General features: G+C 48.5%; 1 protein-coding gene across 1 annotated transcript in view; it reads right to left on the bottom strand.

Annotated features, from left to right (window-relative positions):
• LOC147113870 (glutamate receptor ionotropic, delta-2-like) overlaps positions 1–13,656 on the bottom strand; it is an 826,198-nt gene that overhangs the window by 110,352 nt on the left and 702,190 nt on the right. Inside the window, exon 12 of the mRNA XM_085995253.1 lies at positions 12,989–13,133. Within this exon, the coding sequence (XP_085851379.1) occupies positions 12,989–13,133 (145 nt within the window). The remainder of the gene's footprint in view (positions 1–12,988; positions 13,134–13,656) is intronic.

Below are 13,656 nucleotides of genomic sequence, written 5' to 3'. Positions count from 1 at the left end.
AGGCAGCAGCAGCCAACTTCCTGGCACTGGGGGTGCTCCTGCTGCCCAGGAAGGGGGGAAAAAGAGTGGGAGAGCAATAGTGGTAGGGGATTCTATAGTAAGGGGAACAGATAGGCGTTTCTGTGGCCGTAGACGTGAATCCAGGATGGTTTGTTGCCTCCCTGGTGCCAGGGTCAAGGATATCACTGAGCGGCTGCAGGGCATTCTGGAGGGGGAGGGTGAACAGCCAGTGGTCGTGGTCCACATTGGTACCAACGACATAGGTAAAAAGAGGGATGAGGTCCTGCAGCAAGAATTTAGGGAGCTAGGTGAAGGATTAAAGAGCAGGACCTCAAAGGTTGTAATCTCTGGATTACTCCCGGTGCCACGTGCTAGTGGGTATAGGAATAGGAAGATAGAGCAGATGAATGCGTGGCTAAAGGGATGGTGCAGGGGGGAGGGCTTTAGTTTCCTGGATCACTGGGTCTGCTTCTGGGAAAGGTGGGACCTGTACAAGTCGGACGGTTTACACCTGAACCAGAGGGGAACCAATATCCTTGCGGGGAGGTTTGCTAGCACTGCTGGGGGGGGTTTAAACTAACTTGGCAGGGGGATGGGGTACAGAGTGGAGCTATAGTAGGGGGTGATTTACAGCCAAATACAGAGGAAAAAACAAGTCAGCTGGGAAGGCAGAGCAAATATGTGAAGGCAAAAGGGAATATGGCAGGGCTGGAAGGCATATATTTTAATGCAAGGAGTCTTACAAATAAGGTGGATGAACTGAAGTTGTTGTTGAACACATGGGAGTACGATATTGTTGCTATCACGGAGACATGGTTGAGGGAGGGTCAGGACTGGCAGCTCAATATTCCGGGGTATAGAATCTTCAGGCGAGACAGAGGGGGGTGTAAAAGGGGAGGAGGTGTTGCAATATTAATTAAGGAGTCAATTACTGCTGTAAGGAGGGACGATATATTAGCGGGTTCCTCTAATGAGGCCATATGGGTAGAACTTAAAAACAAAAAGGGGGCAAGCACTTTGCTGGGAGTGTACTATAGGCCCCCAAACAGTCAGGGGGAGATAGAGGAACAGATATGTAGGCAAATCTCAGAGAAGTGCGAAAATAATAGGGTAATAATAGTGGGGGATTTCAACTTCCCCAATATAAATTAGGATAGTCAGAGTGTGAAAGGCTTAGAGGGTGCAGAATTCTTAAAGTGCATCCAGGTGAGCTTTTTGAGCCAACATGTAGAAAGTCCTACAAGAGAGGGGGCGGTACTGGACCTAATTCTGGGGAATGTAGCCGGGCAAGTGGTGGAAGTATCAGTAGGAGAGCATTTTGGCGACAGTGACCATAATTCGGTGAGGTTTAAGGTGGTCATGGAAAAAGACAAAGACGGCCCGGAAATAAGAGTATTAAATTGGGGGAAGGCCGATTTTAATATGATAAGGCAGGATCTGGCCAAAGTGGACTGGGAGCAGCTACTTATAGGAAAATCCACATCAAAACAGTGGGAGACTTTCAGAAGGGAAATAGAGAGAGTACAATGCCAACATGTTCCTGTAAAGGTCAAGGGTGGGACCAACAAGCAAAGGGAACCTTGGATGACAAGGGATATAAAAAAATGCATTAGAAATAAAAGGGGGGCTTTTGGCAGTTACAAAAGACTAAAGACGGAAGAAGCCCTAGAGGAGTATAAAAAGTGCAGGGGCATACTTAAAAAAGAAATTAGGAGGGCGAGGAGGGGCCATGAAATAACACTGGCGAGCAAAATAAAGGAAAATCCTAAGATGTTTTATAAGTATATTAAGGGCAAGAGGATAAGCAGGAAAAGGGTAGGGCCCATTAGGGACCAAAGTGGAAATCTGTGTGTAGAGCCAGATGATGTAGGCGGGGTTTTAAATGAATTTTTTGCATCTGTGTTCACTATGGAGAAAGACGACGCAGACATAGAAATCGGGCAAGGGGACTGTGACATACTTGAACATATTAGCATCGAGAGGGAGGAGCTGCTAGCGGTTTTAGCAGGCTAAAAAGTGGATAAATCCCCAGGCCCGGACGAGATGTATCCCAGGCTGCTGTGGGAGGCAAAGGAGGAGATTGCAGGGGCTCTGACACAAATTTTCAGAACCTCTCTGGCCACAGGGGATGTACCAGAGGACTGGAGAACAGCTAATGTAGTACCATTATACAAGAAGGGTAGCAGGGATAAACCAGGGAATTACAGGCCAGTGAGCCTAACATCTGTGGTAGGGAAATTATTGGAAAAAATTCTGAGGGACAAAATTAGTCTACACTTGGAGAGGCAAGGATTAATCGGGGATAGTCAGCATGGCTTTGTCAAGGGTAAATCATGTCTGACAAATCTGATTGAATTTTTCGAGGGGGTGACTAGGGGGGTGGATGAGGGAAATGCTGTGGATGTGGTTTACATGGACTTCAGTAAAGCTTTTGACAAAGTCCCGCATAGGAGACTAGTCAAGAAGGTAAGAGCCCATGGGATCCAGGGTGCCTTGGCGCGTTGGATCCTAAACTGGCTGAGTGGCAGGAGGCAGAAGGTGATGGTCGAAGGTTGCTTTTGTGACTGGAAGCCTGTGTCCAGTGGGGTACCTCAGGGATCGGTGCTGGGTCCCTTGTTGTTTGTGATCTACATAAATGATTTGGATGAGAATGTGAAAGGTATGATCAGTAAGTTCGCAGATGACACGAAAATTGGTGGGGTGGTAAATTGCGAGGAGGAAAGCCTCAGGCTACAGGACGATATAAACGGGTTGGTCAGATGGGCGGAAAAGTGGCAAATGGAATTTAACCCTGAAAAGTGCGAGGTGATGCATTTTGGACGGACAAATAAGGCAAGGGAATACACAATGAGTGGTAGGACCCTAGGAAGTACAGAGGGTCAGAGGGACCTTGGTGTACATGTACATAGGTCCCTGAAGGCAGCGGAACAGGTAGATAAGGTGGTTAAAAAGGCATATGGGATACTTGCCTTCATTAGCCGAGGCATAGAATATAAGAGCAGGGAGGTTATGATGGAGCTGTACAAAACGCTGGTGAGGCCACAGCTGGAGTACTGTGTGCAGTTCTGGTCGCCTTACTATAGGAAGGATGTGATTGCCTTGGAGAGGGTGCAGAGAAGATTCACCAGGATGTTACCTGGGATGGAGCGCCTCAGCTATGAAGAAAGACTAAACAGGCTGGGGTTGTTTTCCTTGGAGCAAAGAAGGCTGAGGGGGGACCTGATTGAGGTGTACAAAATGATGAGGGGCATAGATAGGGTAGACAAAGAGGAACTTTTCCCCTTAGTAGGGGGGTCAATAACAAGGAGGCATAGATTCAGGGTAAGGGGCAGGAGATTTAGAGGGGATTTGAGGAGGAACTTTTTCACCCAGAGGGTGGTTGGAATGTGGAACTCAATGCCTAAAAGGGTGGTAGAGGCAGGAACCCTCACAACATTCAAGAAGCATTTGGATGAGCACTTGAAATGCCATTGCATACAAGGCTATGGACCAAATGCTGGAAAATGGGATTAGACTGGACAGGGATGGATGGGCGGCGCAGACACGATGGGCCGAAGGGCCTCTTTCTGTGCTGTAAAATTCTATGACTCTATGACTCCAGCCAGTGGAGCATTTTCCCCGATTCCCATTGATTTCAGTTTTACTAGGGCTTCGTGATGCAACACTCGGTTAAATGCTGCCTTGATGTCAAGGGCAGTCACTCTCACCTCACCTCTGGAATTCAGCTCCTTTGTTCATGTTTGGACCAAGTCTGTAATGAGGTCGGGAGCCGAGTGGTCTTGGCGGAACCCAAACTGGGCATCATGAGCAGGTGCTGCTTGATAGCACTGTCGATGACACCTTCCATCACTTTGCTGATGATTGAGAGTAAACTGATGGGGCGGTAATTGGCCGGGTTGGATTTGTCCTGCTTTTTGTGGACAGGACATACCTGGGCAATTTTCCACGTTGTCGGATAGATGCCAGTGTTGTAGCTGTACTGGAACAGCTTGGCTAGAGGCGCGACTAGTTATGGAGCACAAGTCTTCAGCACAATAGCCGGGATGTTGTCAGGGCCCATAGCCTTTGCTGTATCCAGTGCGCTCAGCCGTTTCTTGATATCATGTGGAGTGAATCAAAGACTGGCTTTTGTGATGGTGGGGACCTCAGGAGTAGTCTGATATGGATCATCCACTCGGCACTTCTGGCTGAAGATGGTTGCTAATCTTCAGCCTTGTCTTTACATTCACATGCTGGGCTCTACCATCATTGAGGATGGGGATATTTATGGAGCCTCCTCCTCCCGTTAGTTGTTTAATGGACTGGATGTGGCAGGACTGCAGAGCTTTGATCTGATCCATTGATTGTGGGATCGCTTAACCCTGTCTATAGCATGCTGCTTCTGCTTTTTCGCATGCATGTAGACCTGTGTTGCAGTTTCCCCAGGTTGGCACCTCATTTTTCAGTACGCTTGGTGCTGCTCCTGTCATGCTCTTCTACATTCCTTATTGAACCAGGTTTGGTCACCTGGCTTCGTGGTAATGGTAGAGTGAGGGATATGCCAGGCCATGAGGTTACAGATTGTGGTGGAATACAATTCTGCTGCTGCTGATGGCCCACAGCGCCTCATGGATGTCCAATTTTGAGCTGCTAGATCTGTTCTGAGTCTACCCATTCAGCGCGGTGGTAGTGCCACACAACACGATGGAGGTTGTCCTCAGTGTGAAGATGGGACTTCATCTCCACAATGGCTGTGCGGTGGTCACTGCTACCAATGCTGTCATGGACAGTGTTAGATCCGTGTATCTTGATGTTGTGTCCTTCAATAATTGGACAAGAGACTGCAGGGAACAATCAACAGGTGTTTACTGGATGAGGGTTACTCTAAAACTAACTGTACAAATCCCTACTCAGGGTTTATATACAGGTGTGGTCACTGCCGGTACTACAGTATACAGGAGCTGTAAAAAGTAGTTCTCCCCTTAAAGGTACATACACTACAGACAGATGCATCTGCGACAGGTAGATTGGTGAGGACAAGGTCAAGTAGGTTTGTTCCTCGTGTTGGTTCTCTCACCACCTGTCGCAGGCCCAGACTGGCAGCTCTGTCCTTCAGGACTCAGCCAGCTCGGTCAGTATTGGTGCTATCGAGCCACTCTTGGTGATGGACATTGAAGTCCGCCACCCAGAGTATATTCTGTGCCCTTGCTACTCTCAGTGCTTCTTCCAACATGGAGGAGTACTGATTCATCAGCTGAGGGAGGGTGGTAGGCGGTAATCAGCAGGAGGTTTCCTTGCCCAGTCTCTCTCTTCCCCAGTCTCTGTCTCCCGTTACTCTCTCTCTCCCCCCGTCTCTCTCTCTCGCTCCCCAGACCCTCTCTCTCCCCAGTCCCTCTCTCTCACCCCAGTCACTCTCTCTCCTCCCACTCCCTCTCTCTCCCCCACTCTCTCTCAATTCAATTCAATTCAATTCAATTCAAATCGCTTTATTGGCATGATGACAAGGTACATCTTATGTTGCCAAAGCATCGAAAAACATTTATGGTTGAACACATAAACGCAGATCTATCCATACAGTGTATAAACAGATATATCCCTGAGTGTATAAATATACATTCATATAATTTGTATATACTCTTTTCTTAGATTTAATGGTTGTCCCTCTGCTTATGGCAAGCTGTAACATAGTGTGCCGCTAAGGTTACACAATTTCTCTGTTCCCCTAGTAGGTATGTGAGTTTTTGGTCGTCATTCAAATTTCTGAATTCCGGGCATATTTTTGTGAATTTTGGGTAGAAATTCTCCCTTATACCCTGATATTTTCCACAAGCTGTGAGGAAGTGCATCTCTGTCTCCAACACCCCCTGACTGCAGTGAGAGCATATCCTGTTCTCTCTTGTCAGCCAGGTCTGTCTGTGTCTGCCTTTTTCGATAGCCAGGCTATGCTCACTAAGTTTGTACATAGTCTCTCTCCCTCCCTCCCCAGTCTCTCTCTCTCTCCCCTAGTCTCTCACAATATCTGTCTCCCAAGTCTCCCACTCTCCCCGTCTCCCTCTCTCCCCAGTCTCCCTCTCTCCCCAGTCTCCCTCTCGCCCCAGTCTCCCTCTCTCCCCCCCTAGTCTCTCACAATCTCTCTCTCCCAGTCTCTCTCTCTCCCCAGTCTCTCTCCCCCAGTCCCTCTCTCTCCCTGTCTCTCTCTCCCCCAGTCCCTCTCTCCCCCTCCAGTCTCTCTCTCTCCCCCCAGTCTCTCACTCACCCCAGTCTCTCTCTCTCACCCCAGTCTCTCTCTCTCACCCCCAGCCTCTCTCTCTCACCCCCAGCTTCTCTCTCACCCCCACTCCCTCTCTCCCCCACTCTCTCTCTCACTCCCCAGTCTCTCTCTCTCCTAGTCTCTCACAATCTCTCTCGCAAGTCTCCCACTCACCCGCTCTTTCTCTCCCTCCCCAGTCCCTCTCTCCCCCGTCTCTCTCTCTCTCTCCCCCCAGTCTCCCGCTCTCTCTCCCCCAGTCTCTCTCTCTCCCCAGTCTCTCTCTCCCCCTCCGTCTCTCTCTCGCCAGTCTCTCTCTAAGCCCAATCTCTCTCTCGCCCCCAGTCTCTCTCTCCCCATCTCTTTCTCTCTCCCCCCAGTCTCTCATTCTCTCCCCCAGTCTCTCTTTCACTTCCCACCCTCAGTCTCTCTCTCTCTCTCACACCCCCATCTCTCTCTCACCCCCCCATCTCTCTCTCCCCCACAGTCTCTCTCTCTCCTCCAGTCTCTCCCTCTCTTCCCCCCCAGTCTCTCCCTCTCTGCCCCCAGTCTCTCTCTCTCTTCCCCACAGTCTCTCTCTATCTCTCACACCCCCAGTCTCTGTCTCTCCCCCCCGTCTCTCTCTCTCCACACGTCTCTCTCTCTCTCTCCCCCCAGTCTCTCTCTCTCTCTCCGCCCCAGTCTCTCTCTCCCCAGTCTCTCTCTCTCTCCCCAGTCTCTCTCTCACCCCACAGTCTTTCTCTCCCCCAGTCTTTCTCTCTCCCTCCCCAGTCTCTCTCCCCCAGTCTCTCTCTCCACCTCCAGTCTCTCTCTCCCCCGCCAGTCTCTCTCTCCCCCAGTCTCTCTCTCCCCCTCCAGTCTTTCTCACCCTCCCCAGTCTCTCTCCCCCCACCCAGTCTCTCTCCCCCCAGTTTCTCTCTCCCCTCGCAGTCTCTCTCCCCCACAGTCTCGCTCTCCCCCAGTCTCTCTCTCCCCCAGTCCCTCTCTCTTCCCCCCCCCAGTCTCTCTCTTTCTTCCCCCCAGTCTCTCTCTCTCTCACACCCTCAGTCTCGCTCTCTCTCCCCCAGTCTCTCTCTCCCCCCAGTCTCTCTCTCCCCCAGTCTCTGTCTCTCCCCCCAGTCTCTCTCCCCCCCAGTCTCTCTCTCTCCCCCGTCTCTCTCTCCCCCCTGTCTCTCTCTCCCCCCAGTCTCTCTCTCTCCACCCAGTCTCTCTCTCTCCCCAGTCTCTCTCTCTCCACCCAGTCTCTCTCTCCACCCAGTCTCTCTCTCCCCCCTGTCTCTCTCCCACACCCCCAGGTCTCTCTCTCCCCCTCCCAGTCTCTCTCTCCTCCCGCCCCCATCTCTCTCTCCGCCCAGTCTCTCTCTCCCCCCTTGTCTCTCTCCCACACCCCCAGTCTCTCTCTCTCTCCCCCCAGTCTCTCTCTCCCCCTCCCAGTCTCTCTCTCCTCCCGCCCCCATCTCTCTCTCCGCCCAGTCTCTCTCTCCCCCCTTGTCTCTCTCCCACACCCCCAGTCTCTCTCTCTCTCCCCCCGTCTCTCTCTCCCCCTCCCAGTCTCTCTCTCCTCCCGCCCCCATCTCTCTCTCCCCCAGTCTCTCACTCTCTTCCCCCAGTCTCTCTCTCACTCTCTTCCCCCCTTCAATCCTCACTCTCCTGCTCGATCCTCAATCTTCCCCCCTCCCACCAACAGATCCCCTGACCTCTGTACGGAGCCAAGGAAAGCGTAGCCCAAGGTACAGGCCACAACTGGACGCTGCGCATGTGCGGCTCCAGTATGCCGCACGCTTGTGCAGAAGACTGCAAAGGTGTTGGTGTAAATAATCAGACGCAGGGGATTCTCTTGCTGTCCTGAGTCAGTAACACTACCAGAAACAGCTGAACACAGTAAACCAGCTGAAAGGTCAAAGTATAAGGGAGAAAACCGAATCCCTCCCGGCATTATGCAGGAACGCATCGACCATCGGAACACACACTTCAAGAGCTGTAATGCCGATCATTGAGATACACGACCCTCCAATTGGGATCGGCTCTGAGGTCGTAAGACTCACAAACGACTCTCTGTCTGCATTCCAGGCCATTGTGTATTGGGCCCCTTTCCCCGCTTCAGCTGCTGTCCAGCTCTCTGCGCGGCCTTTCAGTTGCAGTGTGCAGGAGCTCGGGGATCAATGCATGGCCGTGCGGCTGCGCACCTTAAGAGGAACAGTGCTCAGGATTCTCATGTAATTTGCTGATTTGTCGGGTCACCAAAGAGCATACTATAATGCTTGGGAACCAGTCATGGGCCACTCAAGAAATTTGCCACATGGACAGTCCACCCCTGCAAGTGATATAATGACAAATGACATATGGGAACAGTAGCATAGTGGTAATGTCACTGGGCTAGTAATCCAGAGGCCTGGACTAATGATCATAGAGAATGAAATTCAAATCCCACCACAGCAGCTGGCGAATTAAAAAAATCTGGAATAATAAAATATAAATAAAAAGTTAGCATCAGTAATGGTAACCATAAAACTATTGGATTGTTGTAAAAACCCATCTGGTCCATTAATGTCCTTTAGGAAAGGAAGTCTGCTGTCCTTACCTGCTCTGGCCTATATGTGGGTCTGGAGTCACAGCAATGTGGTTGACTCTTAACTGTCCTCTGAAATGGCCTAACAAGCCAATCAGTTGCAACAAACCGGACGGACCACTTGGCACTGGCTACGAACACGGCAACAACACACCCAGCCCAATCAACCCTGCAAAGTCCTCCTCATCAACATCTGGGGACTTGTGCCAAAATTGTCGCACAGGCTTGACAAGCAACAGCCTGACATAGTCAGAATCATACTTTTCAATCAATGTCCCAAACTTCTCCATCCTGGGTATGTCCTATCCCACCGGCAGTCAGGAAGGAGTGGCCATAGGAGTCCTCAACATTGACTTTGGACCCCATGAAGTCTCATGGCTTCAGGTCGAGCATGGGCAATGAAACCTCCTACTGATTACGACCTACTGCCCTCCCTCAGCTGATGAATCAGTACCACTTGCAAGAAGCACTGAGAGTAGCAAGAGCACAGAATTCACTCTGGGTGGGGGACTTCAATGTCTATCATCAAGAATGGGTCAGTAGCACCCCTGCTGCCAGTCTGGGCCTGCGACAGGTGGTGAGAGAACCAACACGAGGGGAAAAACCTACTTGTCCTCATCCTCACCAATCTACCTGTCGCAGATGCATCTGTCCATGGCAGCATTGGTAGCAGTGACCACCGCACAGTCATTGTGGAGACAAAGTCCCGCTTTCACACTGAGGACACCCTCCATTGTGTTGTGTGGCACTACCACCGTGCTGAATGGGATAGATTCAGAACAGATCTAGCAGCTCAAAACTGGGCATCCATGAGGCGCTGTGGGCCATCGGCAGCAACAGAATTGTATTACACCACAATCTGTAACCTCATGGCACGGTATATCCCTCACTCTACCATTACTATCAAGCCAGGGGACCAACCCTGGTTCCATAAAGAGTGTAGAAGAACATACCAGGAGCAGCACCAGGCATACCTAAAAATGAGGTACCAACCTGGGGAAGCTGCAACACACGACTACATGCATGCTAAAAAGCGTAAGCAGCATGCTATAGACAGGACTAAGCGATCCCACACTCAACGGATCAGATCAAAGTTCTGCATTCCTGCCACATCCAGTCATGAATGGTGGTGGACCATTAAACAACTAACGGGAGGAGGAGGCTCCAAGAATATCCCCATCCTCAACGATGGTGGAGCCCTGCATGTGAGTGCAAATGGCAAAGCTGAAGTGTTTTCAGCCAAAAGTGCCGAGTGGATGATCCATATCGGCCTACTCCTGAGATCCCTACCATCACAGAAGCCAGTCTTCAGCCAATTCGATTCACTCCACATGATATCAAGAAATGGCTGAGCACACTGGATACAGCAAAGGCTATGGGCCCTGACAACATCCCGGCTATCGTGCTGAAGACTTGTGCTCCACAACTAGCCACGCCTCTAGCCAAGCTGTTCCAGTACAGCTACAACACTGGCATCTATCCGACAATGTGGAAAACTGCCCAGGTATGTCTTGTCCACAAAAAGCAGGCCAAATCCAATCCCGCCAATTACCACCCCATCAGTCTACTCTCAATCATCAGCAAAAGTGATGGAAGGTGTCATCGACAGTGCTATCAAGCGGCACTTACTCACCAAAAACCTGCTCACTGATGCTCAGTTTGGGTTCTGCCAGGACCACTCGGCTTCCGACCTCTTTACAGCCTTGGTCCAAACATGGACAAATGAGCTGAATTCTAGAGGTGAGGTGAGGTGAGAGTGACTGCCCTTGACATCAAGGCAGCATTTGACTGAGTGTGGCATCAAGGAGCCCTAGTAAAACTGAAGTCAATGGGAATCAAGGGTAAAACTCACCACTGGCTGGAGTCAAACCTAGCACAAAGGAGGATGGTTGTGGTGGTTGAAGGTCAATCATCACAGCCCCAGGACATCGCTGCAGGAGTTCCTCAGGGCAGAGTCCTAGGCGCAACCATCTTCAGCTGCTTCATCAATGACCTTCCCTCCAATATAAGATCAGAAATGAGGATGTTCACTGATGACTGCACAGTGTTCAGCGCCATTCACAACTCCTCAGAAAATGAAGCAATCCATGCCCGCATTCAACAAGACCAGGACAATGTTCAGGCTTGGGCTGATAAGTGGCAGGTAACAATTGCACCACAGAAGTGCCAGACAATGACTATCTCCAACAAGCGAGAGTCTAACCACCGTCCCTTGACATTCAATGGCATTACCATCGTCGAATCCCCCACCATCAACATCCTGGGGTCACCATTGACCAGAAACTTAACTGGACCAGCCACATAAATACTATGGCAACAAGAGCAGGTCAGAGGCTAGGTATTCTGTGGCAAGTGTCTCAACTTCTGACTCCCCAAAGCCTTTCCACCATCTACAAGGCACAAGTAAGGAGTGTGATGGAATACTCTCCACTTCCCTGGATGAGTGCAGCTCCAACAACATTCAAGAAGCTCGACACCATCCAGGACAAAGCAGCCCGCTTGATTGGCACCACATCCACTACCTTAAACATTCACTCCCTCCAGCGTACCGTGGCTGCAGTGTGGACAAGATGCACTGCAGCAACTCGCCAAGACTTCTTCGGTAGCACCTCCCAAACCTTCGACCTCTGCCAGCTAGAAGGACAAGGGCAGCATGGGAACACCACCACCTCCAAGTTCCCCTCCAAGTCACACACCATCCTGACTTAGAAGTATATCGCCGATCCTTCATTGTCGCTGGCTCAAAATCCTGGAACTCCCTACCTAACAGCACTGTGGGAGTACCTTCACCTCACGGACTGCAGCAGTTGAAGGCGGCAGCTCACCACCACCTTCTCAAGGGCAACTAGGGATGGGCAATAAATGCTGGCCTTGCCAGCAATGTCCACATGCCATAAACAAATTTTTAAAAAATGAGTGAATGACTGAACTTCAGTGTAAGTCTTACAAAGGATGTGCAGTGGGGAACTGTGGAATACTCAATTTATTGTATTAATAAGGAAAGTCTATGAACTCATATTTGGCTTTATAACACAAGGGTATTTTGTTGGTCTGCTGGGTGTCTGACACATGCAGTTTCCCATTACCATGCATGAAAATATCCAATAGTTTGAAAAATCCATACAGGTATCGTTTGGATTTGGCCAATACAGAGTGAATACTTTCTCACCATAGGGCCACTTAGATAGGAGTTGAGAAGAGTCAAGATAGAACCAGAACCAGGTAACTTAACTATAGTCCAGCTCTTTAAAGTAATATGACAAGTGAATGAGTTATGTTGCTGGGAAAATAGGAATAACTGCTTTAAAACAACAAGAGGTACCTGACCCATAACTTGGTTTCTGGTTACCATTAATGAGTAAAACATACAAATCAGCACTCTCGAACTTGTAATGCCATAGGGAACATGACATATTACAGCAAAATAATGTGAAAAAATGAGAGAAATTTGCACTATAGTATATTAGATTGTGTATATCATCTGGAGGGGTCTACTTGGAAAATGAAATTGTACTTTAAATTTTTTTTTATTATAATGTGTATTGGTAAGGTATTGAATACATTGCAGGTCCAATTGTGTTCATTTTATGACTATCTTTGCTGTGAATTTATAGGAAGCAAATTAAGAAGTTAAACATATATCCTTTAGGCACTAACCTTTTCTTAAGTGAAAATAGGCAGCGCAATGAGAACATTCATTTATTATTTATCTTACATTATCATTAGGAGTCCTATTAAATGTTTCCACGTCTTTCCTTGGGAATATGTGCCTTATCACAGGACGCGGGGGAATTTGGCTCTCCGCCATTTTAACACAGTCATTAAATCACACATTAAATGGCTTTACACTTCAATTAAGATAGTGGAGAGACAAATTTGGTATGTGTTTTTTAAAATAATATTGACAAAAGTAATGTTTACTATATAGGAGTACATTCGAAGAATGATGAAACACAAGTCACACCTTCCAAAATCGAACAGGTAATTGTAACAACCCCCCTGCTGGGAAAACAGGCAGGTTTGGGTCATCTCACCTGGTAGGTTACATTAAAATTACCTGCTAAATTACCTGCCCTTCTATTAAAAATAATTTAATTGAAAGGCTTTACTTCAGTTTTTTTTGAGTGCCAACATTTAAAAAAAACTCACAAAGATATTTACACACGAATATAATAAAAATAACTATGTTTTACCGAATAGGGTTTTCAATTCGATTGTTGGTCAAGATAGCAGTTAGGTTTGCAGTGTATGTTGAGATGATTATAAACACAAAAAGCCACCAAAACCCCATCAACAAGCGAACTGCCAAAGTGTTAATGGGAATTTCTCCTCCAGTTCCTGGAAAAAAAGTAACACAAATTAGTGAAAACAGCATTTACATGATTTTACATTTTCTCTAGGAGATAAATCTTAGGGTAATTGCCAATTAGAAAATGGACACAATGGTAAGTTATTAAGATATTTTTTGAAAAGCAGTTCTCTTGATAAGATCCCACATGGCAGACTGGTCACAAAAGTAAAAGCCCATGGGATCTATGGCAAAGTGGCAAGTTGGATCCAAAATTGGCTCAGAGGCAGGAAGCAAAGGGTAATGGTTGATGGGTGTTTTTGTGACTGGAAGGCTGTTTCCAGTGCGGTTCCGCAGGGCTCAGTACTGGGTCCTTTGCTTTTTGTGGTATATATCAATGATTTAGACTTGAATGTAGGGGGTATGATTAAGAAGTTTGCAGGTGATACTAAAATCGACTGTGTGGTTGATACTGAAGAAGAAAGCTGTAGACTGCAGAAAGATATCAATGAACTGGTCAGGTGGGCAGAACAGTGGCAAATGGAATTCAATCTGGAGAAATGTGAAGTAATG

This window comes from Somniosus microcephalus, chromosome 8, assembly GCF_052327205.1.
Source record: "Somniosus microcephalus isolate GS21.2 chromosome 8, FLI_Smic_1.0, whole genome shotgun sequence".
In the NCBI taxonomy this organism is placed as follows: domain Eukaryota; kingdom Metazoa; phylum Chordata; class Chondrichthyes; order Squaliformes; family Somniosidae; genus Somniosus; species Somniosus microcephalus.
Note: the sequence above shows the minus strand (reverse complement) of the source record. Positions and strands in the feature narration are given on the sequence as shown.